Below are 26,311 nucleotides of genomic sequence, written 5' to 3'. Positions count from 1 at the left end.
AACATAATTATAACAATTACCACAAGAATTCATATCAAATACACAATCAGTAACATTTTTGAACAGTGAAACAATTTTGACAACATTAAATTGAAATCGGTTTAAGATCTAGAAGAATCCATTCGAACGGTTGGCATCCAAGGTTCATTATGGCGAAGATCCCGAAATTCCCTGAATCGTACTCCGTGTGGCCATGTGCTGGATGAAAGAGCGTGTTTTTTCAAACTTGTGTATAGCTCCACTTTGAATGAAACGTAGTCTAACGTACTAACGTCTTGCCTATTCGAGACGAGTTTTTTGACCTTTGCAGAACCATTTACTTTTAAGCATTCTTTTACCAGAATCGAGATTTCTTGCTCGCTGACGTCGTTTTTGATATTCGATAGGAATAGCGTGAAACTATCGTTCGCAGCTCCTTCAGGATGCATTGTTTCTGAGCAGTTTAATGATATTGGAGAAGAATGGTGGTGTTCTACATTGACCACGGCACTTTCGTTGCATTGCACAGATGAACTCGGTTTTGTGCAGTTCATAAGCTTAGCCATCGTAGAGTTCAATGACTCGATACTTTTCCTTAAACATCCAATTTCATTATCGCGCTGTCTCTCGTACCTCATAGGCGGCTTTAATCGAGCTGATCGAATTACAAAATTTTGCGTCTTCCAGTAGGCTACGGCAATCGTCACACATCCATAGCACATTTGGCCTGCGTTAAGCCATACCGAACCGAGCGCCATGATTTTTTTCTGGTATTTTTCATGCAAAAAATCATTTTTTGATAACTTGCCATTAACTGAGAAAGTTGAGGGATACAATTACTATTTGAGTACTCAAAAATAATTTTATGTGGATGTTACTAGCATTACATTGGATGTGATAGCGTTTTTAGGCAGGTATCTTAAAATGGCGCTTGGTCCCCTTTGGCTTAACACAGGCCATTTGAGCCACTACGCGCAGACAGTTCAGCTTCTGTTAGGCCGGTGCAGTGTTTGTGAAAATAACGAAATCCATCGCAGAAGCCGTCACACACTGCTGGGTCAGATTTACCCAGTGCCATTCTACACTTTCCGCATGGTTTATCCACTAGCTGGTTCATGATCACGAAGTAGTATTTCCAACACAAAATGACCAAACAATGGAGAGTTTTGTTTCGGCGGCGAGATGAAATCGAATTATTTGGGTTGTGCACAATTTTGCGAAGAAATTAATCAATGTAGTCAAAACGTTGATAGTACAACTACGATTTGGTAGAGTTTATCAACCGAAATAAGCGGTTTTACGGCGAGAACAAAGTAACTTAGTCGGAACACACAGATTTGCAACGCGGCGGTACGAACGAATCAACAACATATGCCTTTGAACGTAACGTTATAGTTTACTCCCCTTCCCCAAATGTCACAATTTGTCGTGCCCCCATAAAAGCGTTACGTAATTTATGAATGATCCCTTATAACAAATAAATATGTGTTGCACATTTTTAAAACGAATTACTAGGAACAACAACAATGTTGCCAAAAGCGGAATCCTACTGTACTGTGAAAATTTCAAAACGATCAAAAATCATTTGTTCGAGTTTCGTTTCCAGCCAGCTCAAAAAATGGTTTTAAGAAAAATGCGGTTAAAGTTTTCAATACACTCGGGGTACACATAAGGCGTTGCGATAGAATTGAAAATTTTGTACATTTATATATTGTTTGCGTCTTCCATTTTCACCATTCTAAAGCACATTTTAGACAAGGGTAACCATGTCCTGATGCCATCGTTTTAAATACTAGCCCTTAGTGTAATATTTGCTTCAAATAAATATTCATCCTTTCTTTCTCTGAATGTTAAATCGAAACTCCACTCACTTACAGCTTAAATATGTGGTCTTCACGGCACACCTGATTTTTGTTGTATATTGTTTAGTTTCTTTTATGTTCCGCTCATATTTATAAAATATCAAGTTTTTTTTATTTTGATTATAGAGGTTTTAAACTTAAGGTCATTCGCCTCTTCGAGTTAGAAAATCTCTTATGAAAAAATTCTAACCCTATGGGGTCGGGACTCGAACCCAGGAGCGTTGTGTCCAAAGCAATCGATTTACCAAAACACTACGCCCACCCCAAAAAATATTAAGTTATATTCAAATGGCAGCGTGCTTGAAATGAGGTATTATTTCCTAGGAGAGCCCTTACCATGAAAATTAACATTTTTGAGGTTATGCTGTCACAATTTTGGGCGCAACAAATCGTTAGAACGCTAGTACTGTAGTATGCATGTAATTTAATTATTATACATATTGAATTGGCCGTGTGGTTTTCCACACTTATTACCATTTATTGAAAATTCCAGTCGAAAGAAAAACCCTTCAATGGGGGAACCCCAAAAAGTGCTCGCCATCTCTTCCATCGGCATTCAATTAATAATAAATTATACGAAATTTTATTTCATTACATGCACATGATCAATTGCCGGTTTCACACCACTTTTTCCATCCCATTTCAGTCGCCACCAAAAGGAGCCACAATCCCGTACCGGCCAAAGCCCCAGATGAATGGACCGGTCATAGTAGCAAACGGTCAGGCGTACACCATCCAGGGCAATTATGCCGTACCGACACAGGAGGTAAGCGCACACAACGAGCAGTCTTGTTTTTAGTTTCCATCCACCAGTCTCTCTAGGCCACCACCTTTCACATCTATCTTTTTTTATCCGAACCCTTCGTATCATAAGCTTTCGCCGAGAGTAGAGATACTTTTGTCCCTTTTTCGTGTAATTAATTACTTTCGACAGTGTTAGCACTTGAACCTTAATTGAACGGGTCCACCGCTTACGTTCTCCTTAATCTTGCTCCCTTTTGTAGTTCCAAACACCTCCCCCTCTAGTCGCCGCTTTGTTCGAAATGATTACGTAATGCTAAATCCGATTTTCTCTTTCTCTTTCTCTCTCTCTCTCTCTCTCTTTATCTCTCGCACCTTGACCACCGTAACGGCTCGATTTTGCGAATCTAATATCATTTTTTTCTCTCTCAAAACATTTGTCTTTCCGCCACCATCATACCTGTCTCATCTACTGTACTACTACTCTTGAAACATCTCGAACTCGTGTGTAGACCTGCACAGTATTTCCACTAGCCATAGCCGGTGGCTTGCATGCGGCAGGCATCTCAGGTTTAGTCGATCCATTACTAAAAGGAACACATCTACAAGGAGCGATACCTCCACATCATCTACAACCGATACCTGATGTGAGTCTAATCGTGTTTTTGACTGGTGCTGAAATACACCAGGACGCCCACGCCCTGCCTGGTCAAAATCCGACCTTCGTTCCCGATTCCGGCGATAACCGATACCTTCCCCAATCGCTCCTTAGACTAATATTAGTCTATTAGTGTAACTGTTGTTCTGATTTCTGGATGGAATGCACCCCTCCCCTTGTGATCCTCCGGCTAGGGTTTTCAACTGTGTAAATATTGTTCAAGTTTAATAACTGTAATATATTGAACCCCGATCAAACTTAACCAGTTCCCTTCGTATTAGCTAGAATCCTGCCCACCACCAAGCATCTTAATTCTTGGCTTGCGCCAAAGTTCATACATTGTTAGTTTTATCCCTTCATTAGCCGAATAGTCCACTGGAACAACCCAAATTCCTCTCTATCTTTGTCTGTTGTGTGGTTCAGTGTCCACTCCTTTGTACAAAATGCCCCTCGTAGTAAAAGCAGTCGACATATAACGCTTGTCCTTTCGGCGGAAACGTTTAGCATTGTTTTAGTGTGAACCAGTCCCCAGTTCCCATTAGACATGTAGTGTTGCATTGCTGTACATAGAGTGTTTGTTGCTTTGGTGCTACTATTTTGTTTTTTGAAGATTACTAAAACTGTTGAAGGGCTTTGTTTTCCTAGTTGCTACTAGTATTAATGTGAAGTTTGATATATACCTTATGAGATGTAAATTACAAAACTGGAAACTGAGCTAACGAAAACATTTTGTACTGCTATATAAACTGGAGGTCCTCGATCGAAAGAAGTAACAATTAGTATTCTTGGCGCACGGAAACTTCGCTTGCATAAATGACTCTCAATATCTTTACTTTGATCTTGAGATGCAGTACAATAACAAAACTGAAGTGATAATATTAAGGTTCAAGTTACCTTTTGTAAGCATGTGTTAGAATTGAACGCTTGGTAGTGTGCGTAGAAAAATTTGTGTTCAGCTTTGCCACCGGATTATCCATTTAAACCTTTTTAAAACTCTAAAAGAAGAATATCAGTCGATTTATTAGATCATCACGATTCAATTCATGCAAAATACCTGCTGGAAAAACCATCGGCTTAGCTAAATGGTGCTTTTGAAAAAGTGGCTGTGGTTTTTTCATTGCGCAGTTGTGTTGCGTACCCCAGCTCGGTGTGGTAGTGTGATAAAAAATCACAGCCACTTTTTCAAAAGCACCATCCAGCTAAGCCGATGGTTTTTCCAGCAGGTATTTTGCATGAATTGAATCGTGATGATCTAATAAATCGACTGATATTCTTCTTTTAGAGTTTTGAAAAGGTTTAAATGGATAATCTGGTGGCAAAGCTGAACACAATTTTTCTTACGCATACTACCAAGCCTTGAGGTAACTTGAGCCTTAATGGCGTTATAAAAATGAAGCGGGTGTTCAACTTTTCGACCTACGATTTAAGACAAATCATTGAATAGAAATAGTAGATCTTATTCTAACAGGTAGGATGACATTAGAAACATAACTTTATTTGAGGAGTAAGCCAAAATTAGCAAAAAAACTCAATATTTAGCCATATAAACTATTTTTTATAATTTTGTCACAACTTTGTATGGAGAGGTGCCACTGTGTGCCGCGTCGGGTAAGATGTCTATATCTCGTGTACATTTTTAGAGGAAAATGTCGTCGTACAGCATCTCTCCCAGACAATTGGTATAGGTACTATATTATAACTGTGGGGGAGATATCACACTCGATGGTTGAGGACGCGTAACTGCAATGTATTGTTTTGCCATAAGAATGTCATTAAATAAGTTTGTGAGGCAGATATAAGTATTTAATGTAGTATACTCACATACGGACGGGCATACCACCAGGGCATATGCGTATGTGTGCACTAGATTAGACTGATTCAATTTTTGATTATTAGCTCCACCACACTCTACTGATTCCTGTTATTGTCCTTTGTAATTGTACAAATTTTGGTAGCGATCGATTGTGTCTACGGACCCTCCAAAAATTTCAAAATTTATATTAGCATTGATAATACATTTTCCAAAAATCACCTCATCAATCAATTAATAATAACACTATATATTTCTAAAGGTATTCTTCTAGTGAACATATTCATGGAACATTGAAAGTTTGCGAAAATTCGCTGAGAGAAGTTATTAACTAAAGAAGCAGTATGATTTCAAAACAAGTGGAGTTTGTTATTAATCATGGCAGCCCTGCTTGAATAGCTACATCTGCTATACGCGATCGGTGGGTGGCAAGTCTAGTTTACACATGAATAACGTTTTGGAACCGTTTTTTCACTCCGAGAATCGTTTTAACGAGAATAAACATAAATTGAAAAATATTTTATTATATTTTAAATTGTTAACCTATTGTCACCTTGCGTATACCTAGGGCAATTTCCGAATTTCGATACGTAGTTTTCTTATTCTAAATTAAAAGTATCTAAACTATTTATTTTTGTGGTGGGGTTTGTTTTGTGCTTCTGGATAAAACAAATCAATTATTTTGATATAATTTAGTGCGCAGCAGCTCGCCGCGGACAACTCAAACTTCGTGCAAGATTCTTGATGGCTTGACAAACAAAAACACACTTTGTGTTTTAATCGAACGACAGGTCAAACGTGATGTCCCGTACGAGCAGAGCCAAGACAAGTTTCAGCTTCACTGTGTCTTATCGGCATGAACAGAACTTCTGCTAGGACGGGACATCACGTTTGACCAGTCGTTCGATTGAAACACAAAGTCAAGCCGGTGCTAATCTATTCCGACAAAAAGTTAGTATCGGTTTCTGATGAGACAAAGTCGAAACGCATCCATGACTTGATTAACTTTAACTTGCTGCGACGAAATACATTCATAAAGGGTTCTTTGGAAAATCTCGGACTGTCAATCTTACATCACCTGAATATGGCGCAGTTCAAAACGTGATACTCTGCTGAACACATCGATTAAAACATGTTTCCCAAGGCGCTAGAAGTATTGTCTTACTAGTTTCGATCCAGTAGGGTAACACTCAGTGCGGTAAAATATCAATTTCAAACGAAAATAATCGTTTCAAGTGAAACTTCGAGCCTTTCACTGTAAACATACCACCACTATATCAGTTGAGTTCGGCTGCCGTCTTCGTTTGAGTCACTCAAAGTTCACTGTCAATTGAATAACAGGTTCTAGTCATTTGACGTTTTTGCCTGTTTAGTTTCTGTTGAACACCAACCTCACATTAGCACGGTCTCAGCTAATGGAAGTGAACCATTCCAATGAACCACTCACACATGAATATGAAGGAACACTCACTGACATAAAAATAACTCCGACCAAGATAATAAATAATATAGGGTAAAGGCTATGATAAGACGAGGCAACTCAAGACGGATACAGGTACGAGCATTTTTTCTCTGTATGAGTAAGGTTGTATTTTTTTTCGATGAAGCTGATAAATCAGGAGGATATGAAAAAGAAAAGAATAAAACAAATGACGTAGTGGGCTTTTCTGCTTAACAAACATAAAACAAATTCACTCAAAAATGACAAATGTTCCGAACCTTTCTTTCTCTTCTTCTTGGAGAGTTCTCTTTCCTTTCTTGTGCCCTGGTGAATAATTCTTGAGCGTTTTTTCAAAACGTCATATCTGCAATGAGTTACTCTCTGTTTATACTTTCTCTTTCGATTTTTACGGCGTCACTATAACACTTTTCACTTATTTTACAGTACAGGTCGAAAGACGGTGGTTTTAGCTAGCATATTATGCAAAGAGCTGAGGGATAAATGTTAAAGTGACCGAATTATTAACAGAAGAGAAAGTAAACAAAGAGAGTAACTCATTGCAGATATGACGTTTTGAAAAAACGCTCAAGAATTGTTGACAGATGACTGTATGCAACTAGCGAGGTTGGCAGTGCAGCCAATTTCTTTGTCATATTTAGATATGTTGCTATAATACACATAATAATGACTGTTTTATTAACTCACATTTCGCCAAAATATATCTGGAACTAATCAATCCAAGATTTTTATCATATACTACATGTTTCTAGCAAATTTGGTCAGCATAACAGCCTATTCATCAGAATCAAATTTGCCACAAACTTTGAAATAGAGATGGACGTACTACCAAAATACAGAAATATACAGAAATCGTATTACTAGTTGCTTTATCTTGTCTTAGGTGTAAACGGGCGAACTCGTTAAAGGTCCAAGATGATAGATAACGGAAATCGATGGTTAGTCATTTTAAATGAAGGCGTAGTTGGTTGAGTGGTAAGTGTGACAGCCACCCATCCCAGTTAGTCTGGGTGCAATCCTAGCCGAGGTCGCTGAGATTTTTCTGAGGTGTAAACTCTTCCTTCGGAAGGGAAGTAAAGCCGTTGCCTAGCAAAAGCAAGTATCGGACTAACGTTCCTTTTGCGATCTACGTTTGGGCCAGGCCGGCGCCGGTTTTGTTCAATAAACACTTTAGGATTACCAGGAGTTGCACATTGAAAGATGTTTCCCTAATCCCAAGCACTACTACTGATTCCCTGTGCAACTTCAGCTAGTCTAGATCGATAACGGAGTAGCAGCTAGGTGGTCGTACAAGGTCAAGCTCAAGCTCAAGCTCGATGGTTAAAGTCATTTTTAAATCAGAGATGAGGGCAACATGGATACCATTTGAAAGGAGGTTAGGCCATTTTGAAATCCAAGATTGCGGCCTATAGTGACCAAGAAACTGTGAAAACAACTATCAATATGGGTATCCTTTAAAATAATCATAAAATACCGTAATTTATGAATTTAGGCCATTTTGAAAACAAAGATGGCGGTTTCGGGTAACCACCACAGTAAAAACCATGATCAATATATATCTATATCGCTTTTGCAATGATGGTCACTAGATGACGGAAACTGATGATTGAGGACATTTTGCAATCAATCAATCCAATATTGCGCCTTTTGGTTACCTCAAATCAATAAAGCCACCTTCGATATGACCTATTTATAGCATTCATATCGAGCAGAACCTTTTCGAATTCTCTCTGAAAAAAAGATTCTCGTAGACTATAGACTGTGCTCGTAATGTGTTCCTATATAACCATTGTGGAAATGTTTTACCTCTTCACCATGTCATCGGAATTGTACACAGGGAACTATTGGTAGAGGTGCAAATAAATAGCTGAATTACATATTTGATTTTAGCAATGAATTTGACAGCTTCGTACAATTATGATAGCATACTGCGGCTATCATATTTCTTTTTCAAATTTTCTTAAATTCGCAGAGTTCAGACGAAAATAATGAATCTACTAATAACAGCTTATTGAAACTGGTTGCAATGAAAAATGTTATTTGGTAGTACGTTCATCTCTATAATATTTTTGTTGCAAATTTGATTCTGATGAATAGGCTGTTATGCTGGCCAAATTTGCTAGAAACATGTAGTATGTGATAAAAATGTTGGATTGATTAGTACCAGATAAATGCGAAATGTGTGTCAATAAAACGGTCATTATTATGTGTATTATAGCAACATATCTAAATATGACAAAGAAATTGGCTGCACTGCCAACCTCGCTAGCTGCATACACTCATCTGTCATCTGGCACAAGAAAGGCATGATAACCAAAAATACGAAGCCAGTTGTCTCTTTTTGTCTTAGGTTTACCCGGATCTCATTTGACTGGTGCTCACTGGGGAAATTGAAAGCTGATCTATTCATTTGAGAGGATCAAACGAAGGAGGTTGAATATGAATTGCGACTCATTTGAAAGCAGCGGTGAGTGAAGTGCCATGAACCCAGCTTCAGATTAACAACAACTGATGCGTTAAATGAATGTGAATGCTACTGCAGACGACTGATTGACTGCGTTCATTCAGTTTCGATTGAATGAAATGAAATTTTACTGCACTGGTAACACTGATGAATATGTTCCATTGAGATATATGTTTAACCTTCCGACAGTCACGCGAGTTCACACGTTCAGATACTAGAAGGCCGACATAAGTACCCAGACAGGGGCCTTCCCCTTCTACGGAGCAGCCAAGTCGCTCGAAGCGGCGGCTGAGTTCCCCTCGAAGGTCAGGGGCAAGCGCAAGACGGCGTCGAACTTGAAGCTTCCTAGGAAGTCACCATCGTGCGACGCCACTATGCCGAGGAAAACCCTGCCAAGAAACGTAAGATGCCCGGTATACTGGTGGAGTGCCGAGATTGCAGCTGCCTCAGAGCTAGACGTAGGATGCAAAGAGCTAGCACCGAGGATGCAAGAGAGAACCGCTGTGAAGTGTTTCGAGCTGCGAAATTGGCCCTTAACAAGGCCATTAAAAGTAGCAAGAGAGCGTGTTTCGACAACCTGTGTGAGAGTGCCAACGCAAATCCGTACGGTGACGCCTACAGACTCGTGATAAGCAAGACCAAATGAGGCTTTCCATCCCCAGAAAGGTCTCTGGACCGGTTGGCGACGATTATCGAACGACTCTTCCCGTCTCGAGCCACAAGCCCCTGGCCACCTGCACCACGAGACAGTGTGAGCGCGGCCAAAATGGTGGTCCGGTGACGAATGAAGAACTACTGGCAGTGGCTAATTTCCTAGCAATGAACAAAGCTCCAGGGCCGGATGGAGTTCCAAACAGCGCTCTCAAGGCAGCGATCATAGGGAACCCGAACATGTTCTAGCTAGCTATGCAGAGATACCTTAACGAGTGCCACTTCCCCGATAGATGGAAAAGGCAAAAATTGGTGTTGTTGCCGAATCCCGGGAAGCCGCCAGGCGACCGATCGGCGTGCAGACCAATCTGTCTGATCGACACGACTGGCAAATTGCTGGAGAGAATCATCCTCAACAGGCTAACCCCGTACTCAGAAGGCACAGACGGCCTGTCAAGCAATCAGTTTGATTTTCGATAGGGTAAGTCCACGGTGGACGCTATCAACTTAGTGATAAAGACTGCCGAGATAGCGATCCAGCGGAAAAGGCGAGGCATTCGATACTGTGCGTTAGTGACACTTGACGTGAAGAACGATTCAACAGCGCGCTCTCGTTACACCGGCTTAGCCTACCGGTGGGTCTATACCGGATCCTGGAAAGTTACTTCCCGAACCGCGTACTGCTATACGAGACCAATTCCGATCAGAAAAGGGTTAGCCGACGACGTAACCTTGAAGGTCTATGGGGAATCAATCCCTGAGGTTAAACTAACCGCAGAACACGCGATCAACACGGTGGAGGAATGGATGAGCGCGAGAGGCCTGGAGCTCGCTCAGCATAAGACGGAGGTAGTAATCGTCAACAACCGCAAGTCGGCACAACAAGTGGGAGAAGTCGTGATCACCTCACAGCGGAGTCTGAAGTCTCTCGGAGTCATTATAGACGACAAGCTGCCCTTCGGCAGCCATGTCGACTATACATGCAAAAAAGCGTCGACTTCTGTTGCTGCATTATCGAGGATGATGTCCAACAGCTCAAAGGTGCGCGAGTAGACGTAGGCTACTGGCAGGCGTTGCCGTATCTATCCTCAGGTACGGCGGCCCGTCATGCTCAAGAGCACTGAGGGTAACCAGTTACAGTTACAGAAACTGGAGAGCACCTACCGCGTGATGTGCCTCAGAGTGATATCTGCTTACCGCACAGTATCACACGATGCATCCTGCGTTATAGCAAGCATGATGCCAGTCGGGCTGGTCATCCGGGAAGATGAGGAAGATGCTTTGAGCTACGTGGCAATAGAGGAGCCCGCGAGCGCACCAGGGTGGCTTCGGTCGCCAGATGGCAGCGTGAGTGGGATAACTCCTCGAGAGGTAGGTGGACCCACCGGCTGCTACCTAACATATCGAGCTGCGTGGGCAAACCCCATGGGGAAGTTCACATGGGGTCGTGTCACAATTCCTGTCAGGCCATGGCTGCTTCCGACAGTACTTCCACAGGTTCGGGCACGCGGAGGTCCCCGTCTGCTCTGACTGCCTAGGTGTCGACGAAACTGCCGAACACATACTGTTCGTATGTCCTCGTTTCGACGTCGAAAGAAGAACACGTCTGCGGCTGGGACACAACCCCTGATACCCTTATTCAGCGGATGTGTCAAGCGGTGGAGAATTGGAACGTAGTCTCGACTGCAACCTCCCAGATTGCCTACAGGCTACAGGGAATCTGGCGCACCGAGCAACAGACGACGGGTACGACTAACTAGTGATTGGTTAGTTGTAGCGGAAAGGGCCGAGCGCAAAAAAAAGTGAATGAATGGTCTGTTCATGCTGAGGCAGGTTTGGCGCAGCGACTGGAAACCGCGTAAGGGGTAAACCCAGCCACCCCGAAGCAAGGTAGAAGAGCGAGTGTATAGGCGCATATGTGGACTGCCTCATGGCAAGATGGGAGGGTCGTAGCGTAGTATGTTGGGACTTAGCTATTGATACCTCGTGGCGTGGCAGAGGAGTGAAGGGTGAGCATCCAATTCAGCCTCACACGGTATGTTAGGGGTGAGCACAAAAGTCAGCCTCACAAGCTATGAAGTGTGGCCTAAGAAAAATGTCCCATATGGGATGCCATGGGGAGCGATAGAGGTGTAATAGTGTGGTATGATCGAGAATGAATCAGGTGATAGGGCGAGCACAAAAGTAAGCCTCATGTAGAGTGTTAGAGAGTGAATCAAGGTGTGACAGAGAGAGCACCCAAGTAAGCCTCATACAGGATGTATGAACGCGTGAGCGAGAGTGAGTGAGTACATCTAGTGCAGGCATTCCCCCAGAAGTAATACCGAGAGGTAGTCCCTGGAGGGAGCAATGGTGGTGCCCAATGGAGTTTAGTCGGTATTACCTAGTCATGGTGAGAGCCCGACACTCCAGTACACCCTGTGTGGTAGCTTGGCATCTACTAATAGCACGTGTACTGGGTTAGTGCGTAAATTGCATTCTCCATTGAAAAAAAACACGTTCAGATACTCCAACGAAACTGTCTTTGAGCATCAGCGGCTGCTCGTTTAGGGAGGCATTAACATGGCTTGTCTTGCTAATTTTCAAAATTTCAAAACAAGATATCACAAATATATCAAAGTATGTATCCGGTGTATTTTCACATTTGGTAGTACATATTTGGTAGACTAAGAAACGTTGATGATTGTTTGCCAAAACTTGCAACATGTTGAGAAAACTGATTTTTAAAATCAATTTTTTTTTCAATATTTTTGCTCATATTTTATTTAAAACATGTTGAAAATTCGTAAAGTCTTCTATATTAGACGAAAAACGTCAGTTCTGATAGAATCGTAATGTTGTGAGTGATAAATTTAACGAAAATAAAGCAAATGTTACATAAAAACGTGAATTTCAGTGGAATTTTATAATAATCGCTGTAACTTTGTTACTTGAAGGCATAGAGCTAGACTATTTTCGACTACTTATCGTAGTTTTGAACGTTCTAAAACTTTATCGAAAACACCAAATCTCTAGAATGCGAAATCAAAAAGTTAACATCGCAGCGCCACCTATGCGATGAAAATCCAAACTGATTAACTTCTTCAAAATAAGTCGCAGATAAAACCAAGATACTTTTCTGAACATATCAACTAAAAAAAACCACTTCCAAAGCGCTAAAGGTTTTGTCTTGCTAATTTTCGTTCCTGCCCCACTGCAATGAAGGAAAATACGACCGAGTATCACAAAGTCGGAGAAAAATGGATTCGATATATAGAGAAAATCGGCTGTCATGCATATCCTCATCGATGCAGCGTATATTTGTCGTCGGGAACTATCCGAGTTGATTGCGACCATAGACTGATGTCAGTCGGAGTACCCTAACCAGCTAGATATGACTTGTAAAACAGTGCTATGCTGCGAATAAATGCATCCCTCTAAAAGGCACTTACACTCTTGATGTACATATATGTCAATTTGTTTGTTTTTAATTTACTGTGCAATTGGGTAGTATGAATGCCGCTAGAATCATTCTTCACTCAGCAATAAAATTGCTTAAGATTCAACTGAGAACGCCTCAATAGGCGGCCATCTTGAAAAACGAAAAAAGCAGTTTTTTCTCACACCGCGGTGCACCGTTGGAAAAAGTTTTATGAAATTGAATCAATGTAATCAGGGCATTGGTAGGGTATTACTGATTGATTTTCATGAAGATTTTTGCAACGGCGGGAGAAAAAACTGTTATTTTTTCGTTTTCAAACATAGCCACTTTTCCAAGCCTTCTCAGTTGAACCTTAAGGTATTAGAGCCAACTACCTGTATATTTGGTTTTCTCGTGAGTTTCCTGTCAATAGTTTATCATTGGTATCACCTACATCACTAAACAATATTCACTATTCCTAGGCTGCCTCCCATTTGAATGCAGATATTATTGAGTATATCAGCGATTCATTTTCATTCAGAAGCATTTTCCAATTACTATAATTAGCTTCTTTTTTCTATATAGTGTTTTTTGAAACACAATTCCACAAAAACATAGAAATTATTATTGAATTTAATAATAATGAACTCCGCGAAATAACATCCTAAATAGACTCGGTGATGGATACACACGCAAAGTTTTGTTGGAACTTCGACAATTGTTTCAGTTTTCAATCATGTTCAATCGAATTTCATTCAGTTGCCGGCCATACGGTGCAACCAGGTGAAGCTTTCCGACCACCGGCAGATGTTCGCACTTTTGTCCGAATGACACTGTCGAACCGGTGCATACGTACATTACATTTATCGGGATCCCTCGTTTGTTAAACATAACTGTTTGTATTTCCCCGATTATTGTTTTCCCCCCTTTCTGTGGTTCCATGGCACACGTCCCTGCCGAAAGTGGTCGGCGGCGGTGCGGCTCCATTGTGCCGATTGTGCATCGATGTCCTTTATAGGTACGATGGACGACACAAGTCAAGCCTCAGCGGTAGTGAAATTCCTCCACACGAGATCCTTCTCCATCCACCCGTCGGTTAGTGGCAGGCAGCGTTTATTGTTGGTAAAACCGCGACCGGTGTTTGTTTATTTGTTTTCGAAACTAATTTGCTTCGTTGGAAATTGGGTGTGCCCAGTAGGGTGGCGTGATTATCAGGTAATATTATAAATCCCATATTATTTTTTATTTCAAGTGTGTACTTACAATTGATCTGTATATGTTTTATAGTGTCAAATTTTAATAAACACATGTTTAGACCACTGGGAGTAGAAATGAGTGATGTTTATTGCTACGTATTGAGTTAAAGCACTAAAGCGACGTTCGTTTACTGATTTTCTTGTTTGTTGTTCCAACAGGCTATATTTTTTCAGTTCTCAGTGAAAACTAGCAAAAATCATACCTTGTCTTTTGTAGTATATTTGCTATTTAAAATCTTTGTAAATATAAAAACGGAGGCACGCTGCAGTACATTTTAAGAAATAAAGTAAATAATTCATGTTTTCAAATTTGTCATTTTTTTCATTCTACAGAAGATTTCAAAACTTGTCATTGATTCAAAATGGAATGTCATGCTCCATGACATGACTATTAAATATCAAGACTTTGTTTTGTGGAAGTTAAATTGATAATTCTATGAAATTGCAATGCTAAATGTTCAGAGGTGGGTTTACGGGTATGTGCTTAGATATTAGATTTGGGCCATATTGGTCATTTTTTAGAACAACAGTTTTTGGCGATCCCAGCAATCTTAGAAATATTTGGGGTCCGTTGGTTATGGCCGGGCATCCCGCATTGCATTTTAAATTTGTATGAAAATTAGAATAAAAACAACCTACTTTTTTGAACTTCAATTTCTAGATACTCACTTTTTACACAGTTCCTTTTTACCAAAGAGTGTCCCCTTGATTGAATATACTTTTTGTGGTTTTGTTTCGAACGCTTTTAACTACTTTCGAATTTTAATGAACTTGTAGTTAGAAATGGAAATGATGGAGCGTATTCCAGCTTTCAATTCTCTCACTGACAAAGCGATGAAAAAATTATTAATTCTTACATAACCAGTAGTTAGCATAACGATGAATAAATCGCGCGCGTTAATATTCGTTCAGAATCGGCATTCTATTCACACGTTTGTCTGCTATGGAAATAACACGGTTTTCCATTCTTATTTTATTATTTTGAGGTTTAATATTAGTAAAATTCACTCTTACCACGAAATCATTCTACGTGTGCAATTATAACTATTTATAAAGATAGTACCTGGTACAAGAAAAGATAAATCGTACATTAAATTCTGTTGCATAAGAATCGAAATTTTATTGAAACGATCGCTAAGAACACAGACATAACAGCAATACTCCTCATTGACGGCTATCCGGAGTTCAAGTTTCTTATTTCGTTAATCGTATTAATACAACAAAAAATAAATATTCCAAATTCTAGGCAGCCAGCTGCCAGGAGCAATTACAACATTAAATACTACTGGCATCAGAGTTAACAATAATCGAAGCTCTTTTTTGACGGCTGAAAATGAACCTGTTGCGACTCGCGGTGAATAGAAAAAATATTCATTCAAATATCCATCTTATTCATTCAGTTGAATATCGTATAACATATTCATTTCACTAATCTAGCAAAATGTTTTCAAATGCCGGTAAAGCATATGAAACAACAATCATAATCGCTTTCATTATGCCAGGGCCTACTTTGATGCGTTTGATTCGTTGTTGCACGGTCGCTTCGTGTAATAATTGGAGACGAATGAAAATCTGCATGGATGAATGGGCCATTTGTTCGTTTGACATTCTCAGCTGTGTCACTGAATATTGAAAATGAATGCGGCTGAATATGATCAATTTTCATTCAATGAATTTAAATACTTTTAACTCTGACTGGCATACTTACTAAAAAAATTCCCCTTCCCGCGTTATATAGGTTGATGTATCGGACTAACATTCCTTCCTTCCCCAGAAAATCAGTATTCGGAGGCCGCCATCAGTATTGATCTGCGGGCAGGGATCAATATAGATTGCACAATGTTGCTCATCGTGTTATCCCTAAGCATGTTCATCCATTGAACATTTTTCAATTTCAATTGGTTCTGGCCAATAACGGAGAAGCGAACACGGGTCTTTTGCTTAAGCTTATGCCTATTTAAAATTGGCAAACAATGTTTCTATAAAAATTAGCTTTCTTAGTCGAATATTTCACAAATTGCTACATCTCCAGTCCCCACTTTTCGCTTGAAGTTAACAACCGGCTTCTACACTCCTATGTAATTAAACTTTAAGAAGCATGGTCTTTCCTACCAAATTGCTGAATTATGCTTGTTGGAAGAGGCGAATTCTTCACTCTGAATTACATGCGTTTATTCCTCAACACTGTGGGACCAAAAAATCAACTTGAGTACGCTGTGATCGCATATTGTTTTTCGGAAAGTAAAAGGAAAATGATGAAAAATTGTTTTTTCCATTTGTCTTCGGTAAGTTAGGATCGGTTTATTTTGTATTATCTAATTTATTTTGTATTATAAATATTAAAAATAGCCACACAGTGGGATTACAAAGTAGGCCAAATAAAAGAGTGACTATTTTCGGTGTACATTTGAGAGGCAAGTTGAATTACGTACCTAGATTGCGTACACGGCAAAAAATTGTTCCTAAAATCATAAATAAAGTGCCATGAATTCTGGAACAATGTGTTGTTCAATTTTCCTTCAGTAACGCTTGCATTACACTATACAAGTATAGTGGAGATATTTGTTCTTGTGTGGTGAAGTTCAGCTATTATAACTAAATAAATATATAGTCCACTTCTGCATTTCTTAAAAAATACCACATAGGCGACACCTTGGCTTAAATGGTTACTAGTACTAGTACTCAAGTTTTTTCTTACGCGGTTTTTTTGCGCGGTATTTTTTACGCGGATTTTGAAATTTACGCGGTTTTCATTTACGCGGATTTTGAAATTTACGCGGTTTTCATTTACGTGGATTTTGAAATTCACGCGGTTTTTGAAATTTACGCGGTTTTCATTTACGCGGATTTTAGAATTTACGCGGTATCCATCAACGAGGTTCCCTTTAACGCGGATTCTTAAATTTTAGTGGTCTTCATTTACGCGGATTTTGAAATTTACGCGGTTTTCATTTACGCGGATTTTGAAATTTACGCGGTTTTCATTTACGCGGCATGTATCCCCCGCGTAAAAAAACCTGAGTGTACATTATAAATTTTGCCGTACATTATAACAGTTTTCAGTGCGTTGCAATACATTATAGTAGAGGTGGCAACATTTCTCAATTAGGGAGAAAACGAATTTCTTATCCCTTCAGCAGGAGAAAGCTACATGACATCGTTTTTTTTCTCTTGTTTATTTGACACGGATCAATACGTTAGCATAACTGAGCCATGGGTCATTTAAGATTTTTACAATAAGTGAAAATTAAAATTAAGTTTCAACTGTCCATTGGGTCTTGTTGATGCAGCTTGCTGCTGCGTGTTGAGATCCTCTTCCATGGTGGTGAAACATTAGGTGCGTTGTCTGCCGCGTCTTTGGAGTCATTTAGTCAATCTTCTCTCATGTTTTCGTTCGCGTCCATGTAGTTATCGGTAATGCATTCATGATGCTCATGGTCGGATGTTCTTGTTTGTTTCTTGTACTTACGGGGCGCTGTTGTAAATCCTTATTCATCGGTTTACATGACATCGTTGTAATGATTGTATTATAGTCCTTACATGAGATGGCGATCATTGCGTAGTCTTTACAGTTCACAGTTTACAGAAATAATGCAACAACAAAAAATATCTGTTCATTTTCATACGTTTACATATTTGGAATTATTTTTCTAGCACCGCTGGACAAGATTGTGCTGGTTTAAAGCAGTAACCCTAAAATGACGATTTTGCCTGCCTTTTACTTCTACTTCATGGACGCGTTTGACATTCCATCCACGGCGCACGCTAATCGCAGAATGATTGTTCATTGAGATTAAAACCCTTTTTCATCTACAGATGGCGTTACATTTATGTCCGTTATGATCCGTATGGGATTAACAGGAGTGGACTATATTGTTATTATATAATATTTGATTTGAGTCACGATTTCCGCCTTGTCATTACCAAATCAATTTTCTGTGAGGGAGCTAGTTCACAACTATATGAACATTATTCATAAAACCAAAGAGGATTGAAAAAAATCACAAAGAAAAAAATGATTTTAAAACATCTAACTGAAGCTCGTTCGTGATTGGTTTTCGAACCGCAAATCTTGGCCTGAATAAATTGAGAAGTCAATCGAAGGCTGCTGTTCAAACCTATCGTCGAGCACTAGACTTTTTTATATTCCTTTATTTGATACGGCTCATAGCAGTAGCTTAACGAAGCCGTGGACCTTTTTTATATTTACAATTTGTAAAAATAAAAATACAAATATTATTGTACAAATATTATTGAACAAATATTGGATCTCGTGGATGTAACTTTTTATTGCGCACGGAGACCAGAGTTAAAAATAATCGAAGCTCTTAACGGCTGAAAATGAACCTGATGCGACTCGTGGTGAATAGAATAAATATTCATTCAAATATCGACGTTATTCATTCAGTTGAATATCGTACAACATATTCATTTCACTAATTATCTAGGGAAATGTTTTCAAACGCCGGTAAAGCATATGAAACAACAATCATCATCGCTTACATTGTGCCAGCGCCTACTTTGATGCGTTTGATTCGTTGCTGCACGCCGGTTCGTGTAATAATCGGAGACGAATGAAAATCTGCATGGATGAATGGGCGGTTTGTTCGTTTGACGTTTTCAGCTGCGTCACTGAATATTGAAAATGAATGCGATTGAATATGATCAATTTTCATTCAATGAATTTGAATATTTTTAAATCTGACGGAGACCTTCTTTTGTGGTGGGTAAGCGTTTGTCTGCTCGTCTACTGCATCATGGGAATCATTTACTTCTTACTTGTTTTTCACGTTCATTGTCCATGGCGCCTCCTTCGCTTGTTGTCCGCGATCAGATGCTCTTCCCTGCTTCTTGCACTTACGGGTGTTGTTACCATCCTCGCCGATGTTGCTTACAGCTGATTTTGGGGTGCCGAATGCTTCTTTTGCGGTTGTCATTATGATTGGAATAGTTGCCTTAAATGTGGCCACTGTTGGTGGTTAAATTTGTTGGAAAAATTTGTTTTGGGCTGGTTTGCCGTAGATGAGTTGGCATTCGGTTGAGATGCATTCTTCTCTGCATCTTCTGATTACAGTACTTGCACCCGGGAAGAAGTTTTTCCAAGCATCAGGTGTAACGGATTCTAGAGGTGGTTGAGCGGTAAGCGTGACCGCCACTCATTCCAGTTGGCCTGGTTTCAATTCTAACCGAGATCGTTGAGATTTTTCTGTGGCGAAAAAATCTCTGGTCACGTCTTGCTTCGGAAGGGAGGTAAAGCCGTTGGTCCCCGGTCCATGAGTTGATGGATCGATATTCTAGTCCAGATAGTAGAGTCACCTCTCTGGCGTCGGTAAAGAAGAAGTAAAATCCAACTTCCATACTTACTAACAAATTCCTCGTTCCGTGATACTTGTGGAGTGCGCAGTAGTATATACGACCTCTAGCAAAAGCAAGCATCGGACTAACCATTCCTTTCTCTCCGCGATGTACGTTCGGGCCTGGCCGGCGCCGGTATTGATCAATAAACACTTTAGGATTACCAGTAGTTGCACATTGAAAGATGTTTCGCTACTCTACATATTCCCTGTGCAACTTCAACTAGTCCAGATCGATAACGGAGTAGCAGCCAGGGGTGGTTGCACAAGCTCAAGCATCAGGTGTAACGGATTCTACTCCATATTGCGACATGGATTTTGCAATTGGCTCATGAGGGGTACGAGATGCTAGGTCATGTAGCTTTACATCTATATAGTAGTTTTAAAGTACACGGGAATCTCGATTCCAACGTTGTTACTTTCAACCACGTGTTTTAAGTTGTTAGGTCGTATTGTACAAAATTTAAAGTCAACTACCGCAGTTGAGTTTTTTCGTCAACTTTATTCGTGACGACAAGAATAATTCGAACCGCAAGTGGACTCGTGATTTTATTCATAGATTTAGGATCATTATTCAGAGTCTATATATACTATAACTATTATAGACTACTATATGACGGGTACTGATTCATGATATATTACATCTTGAACATAATCTGATTTTCCTTGTTGTGAAGTCACAAAATCAAAACATATTTTGCGGTGAACTATTTCACGATACTCGGAATATTATTCATAAATCCCTGTCAATCATCGTGAACAGTTTATGGTTTCTAATATACAAGTTACGATACATTATTCGTGCTCGTGAAATAATTCATAAGATCATAAAATATTCATCTATTCGTGAACTGGTTCATAATTCGTAGTATGTTACTCACAACACAACTCGTGTTCGTGAAATAGTTTACAAAATAATGAAACGTTATTCATTTATTCGTAAACTAGTTTGCGATTCTAAGTATAATAGTCATGACTCATCATTCGTGGTTGTGAAATAATTGAATTGATTCATGAATCCTAGCGAATTAGTCACGACTCACCAGTCCTACTCGTGAAATAGTTTACAAAACTGCTAGCAATTAGTGATAGATGCCAGCAGTAAATAATAACGAACATCGTTCTGCCGTTCTACGCATAATTGTTCCATGTATATATGGAATCCCATAGAACATGGGACAAATATGTTTATAGCGGCAGCGTTATTCATTTGATAATGTTCAATGTAATGTCTGGGCAGAAAGCAAAAACTGCGATGAGCACCAAAAATACATACAGGATATAGCCCACACAACACGATACCGCCAATGAGTCTCACGTTTATGATCCAGTTCATATTGTCACGCTACTCCGAATAACAAATCCGAAAGTAATTAAAAAATAAATTCTGCCGAATGAAATCTTAGCTCCTCTTTTCATCCCACCCATTTGAACACATTAGTTAGAGCAGTATCTGCTATCTCTATTCAACGCATTAGCTCAAACGGTAGGATGAATAAGGGTACGTTATACTCGACTTTTCGCTTCGCTCAAACGCGAGCATTTTACATTTTCCAGGCAAAAATTTTAACTGTGCTGCTTCTTAGAAACAAAACGAAGATGATGATAGCTATTTAAGCGCAATTCAGTCACTCTAAGTCGAGATATCAGCGAAATAGTGTGACATCCTGACTAATGAGATGAATAAGGGCTCGTCTACCCTATATCACAACTGATATCATGAATACGAGTCATATTACTACTCGAGCAAAATTCATTAGCTCAAGAATGAAATGTCGAGATAACCTGCATATAATTCGTAACCAAGATCCTGAAATCATGAACATAGATCGCACTACTTCGATACGAAACTCCTGAAAAAATATCGCGATAATGTACATATGAATTACGAAAATCGTGACTAAGGTTCTGAAAGCAGGAACATGAATCGCCCTACTGTGCCAGAAAAATTCGATAGTAAACTGATGCATAAAATACGGTTACATGATCAGAAATCGCGTCAAAGGTCTCCAAATCTTAAACAACGTTTAACTGTGGATTGTTTTGGTTGATATAGTTTATATAAACCAGTGTATCCCCAAATTATGAACAAGAAACATAACAAAATCAACCTATACGAACTGAATATAAAAATAACAAAATCAAAGCATCTCCAGGGAACAACCATAGTAACACTACCGCACGGAAAAAATTGTTCATAAAATAGTGAATAAAGTGCCATGAATTCTCACGAAACAATCACGTTTTTACGTTACGAAAACAGGACCATGAACAAAAATCGTGGCTTTTATAATTGTGCTCAATTTCCCTTCAGTAACGCATGTATAACGCTTTCATTAATGGACATATTTGTTTTTGTTTTGTGAACTTCAGTAACGGTTACCGCCAAGTTATTTCTAATTCGATTTTCTGTATGCGAACTTGTTCACAACTTTATGAACATTATTCATAAAACCAAAGGTTGATTCATGATTTTTTTTATGGATATAGGAACATTAGTTCACAAAATCAAAATATTCTGGTTATTACTTCGTGAACTATTTCACGAAATTCGGGATTTTATTCATGAGTCCATTCAATCCTCTTGAACGAGGTTTCATTATACCTAATATATTAGCCACGACCCAATATCCGTGCTCGTGAAATTGTTCACAAAATCATCAAATATTATTCATGTATTCGTGAACTAGTTCATGATCTACGATCTAATATCCGTGCTCGTGAAATAGTTCACGAAATCATGAAATATTATTCATGTATTCGTAAACTGGTTCATGATTATTAATATAATAGTCCCAACTTATTCGTTTTCGTGAAAAATTCGTGAAATCATAAAATATTATCCATGTGTTCGTGAACTGGTTTATGATACCTAATATAACAGTCACAACTTATCATTCGTTTTTGTGAAAAAGTCCAAGAAATCATAAAATATTATTCACGTATTTGTGAACTAACACGATTCCTAATACATAATTTACGATCTATCTTGTATCTATTTGCGTGCTTGTGATATTTATTTGTGATATTTTGTGATAGATATCCCTAATCATTTACAATTAATTGCAACATGGTAATGAAATTTTTACGTGAACTCTTTCACAAGTATTATCCGTGGAATCATTTTTGTTCTATGCACATTTTCATGAAATACTTAGTTGCTAGCGACCAGTAATAGGTACGAGCAGTAGATATAAAAGAACTATTAGGACCTCGAACGTCGTTATTCATTTGATAAGGTTCATTGTGATGTCGTGACAGAAAATAAAAACTGCACTGAGAACCCCAAATAGTGTGCGTGATATAGTTCACAGAACAATATATCGCAAAAGAGTCTTATTTTAATGATCCAGATCATATTGTCACGTTATTCCGGGTAAATAACCGTTTGTAACCAAAAATAATAGATCACGATAAGGCGAAGAGAATTTACAAATACCATGATAAAACTGCTGATATCATGAACATTAGTTACATTACTCTTTGAAAGTAAGCTCTAAAATAAAATACCATGAACATGAACAGAAATTACGAAAATCGCGACTAAGATCCTGAAATCATGAACACAAATCACACAACTAGCGACAAAAACACAAAATCGTGACTAAGATCCTGCAATCATGAACATGATTTGCACTATTCATGGCTAAAATATCACGATAACATGAACAGAAATTACGAAAATCGTGACTAAGCTCCTGAAACCATGAACACAAATCACACAACTAGTGTAAAAAATACATAAAATCGTGACTAAGATTCTGCAATCATGAACATGAATCACTCTACTCATGATTAAAATATCACGATAACGTGAATAGAAGTTACGAACATCGCGACTAAGATCTTGAACATAAACTTTATTCCCGCTAACGTTCCCAAATCATGAACAAGAAACACAATAACTAAATATGTCCAGGGAACAACAACAGTAACCCAACCAAACATTCTAATGTATCGCCATGTATATATTCGAGGTGAACTGGTTTTTGGAGAACACAAATAGCTTCATGAATACGAGGTTTATTATTCATAATTTCAGGAACTTGGTCACGGTTTTCGTAAATCGTTCTCACGAAATCGTGATCTTTTGTTCATGAGTTTTTGAACGGATTTTTTTCCGTGTAAGCTTTTGTATTTGCATTTGTATTAAAAAATTTGTTTCCATCTTACAATAAGTCGTAATGAGCTAAACTTAAGACACTTAACCGAATGTAACAGCAAACGGTAACGACATTCTGATGAATTAATAGCGAAGTCGAAGTGCTCGGCACAATTGTTAAAGCGACAAATCAACGCTGAAATTGGACTATTGGCGGCGTAGTTAGTGTTACTCTTTTCGATGTGTAGTATATCGCATATCGTATGAAATTGCGCTGAACAGCCTCAATCCTTTTACACATCAAAGAGATATATAACCTTGAAACACAAAGGATACCGCAATTAGCTGGAAATTTTGAACGTAATAGCAAGCAGATGATTTGCTTTGTCAATAGTCGCTGATTGGTATAAGTTAGCTTTTCATCAAGTATAACGTCCAGATATTTTACGTGGTCAACGCATTGCAGCTGAGTTCGAGCAATTTTACAGTTGAAATTACGTTGAAAACTCATGACAAAACGTTGCGCAACACTAACGATCAACATGTTGTTTTTTGACGCCAGCTGTAAAATATATCAATTAGACACTATACCTCACGATAATCGACATTTTCAAATCATTCACAAACAATGAAAATAGTAGTGGACCTAGCGCACTATCTTGAAGAACTCCGGAATTATTAGAAACGGACTCAGATACGCTGACACCAAATTGAACAGTAAGCCCGCGGGTCAAGTAAACGGAGTAAGTTCTATCTGCTTCAGTATATTGTAGTGTAACGCTATGTATATCGAGATATAGAACAATATTTACAAATATTATAATATTGCTTATGGTGTTCTGTTTTGCAGAAATCTCCCTTTAGAACATAATCAAATAAGACGGATGTCTAAGAAGCAATTTGAAAGTTTTGTTTTTTCAGAATTTCCGGAGTAATTCCGGAAAAGCCAACCTGAACGCACCATAAGGTTCAATTGCTGAATACTGCGCTATCTTAATATGATAATAAATCGTTCACCATTCGTTTATGAAAATTAATCCAAAATTATTTTCCGAAAAAAAAATGGAAAAACCTGCAATTTTCCGAGTACTTTTTCAGCTAATCGGATAGACCCCCGTGCAATCCAATTCTCCGTGGGAACATTTGAACTTTGATTTGTTCGCTACAAACCTAAACTATACCGTTCAATGCTCACTGATGAACAAACAAATCAAACATCGCCAATAGATCACATTTGCCGGTTTTACTGGATGCTCTCCGTCGCAATTTATATGCAAATACATACATAGATGTATGTAACCGCACGCATGGAAACAATATGCGCAGTCCCACATACCCTGCAATATGCCGGGAAGAGCAATATCAACGGGTGAATGGTGGAAAGCGCTGGCAGTTGCTTTATCCCGAGGTATTGGTGGTTTGCGTGCTCACTAGTGGGCGGCGTCGCGGTGGAAGCTATGACTGAATATTTGGATTATATTGGAATTCGATTCTTCGGTTCGGAGGATCCAAATACTATTGGATAATAGGGGATTGTTTTGTCGCACGAATCAGTGCTGTTCGACCACAGAATAACACATTTCAAACAGCGGTTGCTTATCGATGATGTTTGTGTATGCGTCGAAATGATGGTTAGCTTTTCGGTTATCCTCCCAACCGATTATTCACGTTCGAATTGATTGCTCATTTGGTGATATTGTTGGGATATTTTTGGTTACCCCATGATGTGAACTTAATTACTTGATATATTGACATGGCTTTGCTTAATCCATCGTAAGCTTTGAACGCATGTCGCCAGTTTCCGTTATAACTGTAAATATTGCAATCTCTTAAAGCAATTCACTGATATTTTATGTAATTGAAAAACTCGATTCCAAAGAAAAATTAAATCAGTCAACTTCAATAAATCACTTTCTGTCTGTAAGCGAGCACTTCTTGGAATGATTTACGATTGTTTTACGGAGATGAATGGAATAAATTAATTATTGCCAAATTAGCATCCTTTTGATGTGCTGTTCTTGTCCCGCTGCCATCTGCTATACTGTTGTGCTAAAAAAAGTAATTAATTCTCGAACCAATTAGTTTTATCGTGTAAATAATTCGGTGACCTGGTTACCGAATCGCGTTGATTTCAGCAATAAAGGAGTCATTATTCTTCCAACCACTTAAAATTCTGTTTCGGTTGTTCGGCGCTTGTCCGTTTGTGTGACTGCAACTCCCCTTCTGTTGAAAATGACAGCTTCATTCTAAACCTTAGGAACCTTGTACTTGTGTATATAACCGTTGTTAGTTGCGTATGGAATGCCTTATTTGTACGAACGGTGGTGTTTGATTTTCGAACAATGTTATTTTTCGTAGCAATCCAATATAGATTTCATGCTAATGTGGTTCTTTCGCCATTTTTTCGTGTTTGTATCTTACAGGTTGCCGGACTTGCCAAGAATCCGCTAGCAGGACTGGCAGCGCTCGGACTAGCCGGTGCTATTCCGACCAACACGGGTGGACTGAACCCAACAGGTGAGTTGGGTGTGTAACATTTTTTACTATCATTCATAATAATTAAGAATCACATTAA

General features: G+C 39.0%; 1 protein-coding gene across 20 annotated transcripts in view; it reads left to right on the top strand.

Annotated features, from left to right (window-relative positions):
* Nucleotides 1–26,311, top strand: part of LOC131690255 (poly(rC)-binding protein 3) — a 788,104-nt gene that overhangs the window by 650,639 nt on the left and 111,154 nt on the right. For 12 of the 20 annotated variants that reach the window (XM_058975878.1, XM_058975867.1, XM_058975871.1 and 9 more), the window contains 3 exons: nucleotides 2,488–2,607; nucleotides 3,095–3,229; nucleotides 26,160–26,262. In XM_058975878.1, the coding sequence (XP_058831861.1) occupies nucleotides 2,488–2,607; nucleotides 3,095–3,229; nucleotides 26,160–26,262 (358 nt within the window). The remainder of the gene's footprint in view (nucleotides 1–2,487; nucleotides 2,608–3,094; nucleotides 3,230–26,159; nucleotides 26,263–26,311) is intronic. The other 8 variants (XM_058975879.1, XM_058975873.1, XM_058975876.1 and 5 more) reach the window with 3 other exon arrangements.

This window comes from Topomyia yanbarensis, chromosome 3, assembly GCF_030247195.1.
Source record: "Topomyia yanbarensis strain Yona2022 chromosome 3, ASM3024719v1, whole genome shotgun sequence".
In the NCBI taxonomy this organism is placed as follows: Eukaryota; Metazoa; Arthropoda; class Insecta; order Diptera; family Culicidae; genus Topomyia; species Topomyia yanbarensis.
This window is presented reverse-complemented; position numbering and strand designations above follow the sequence as displayed.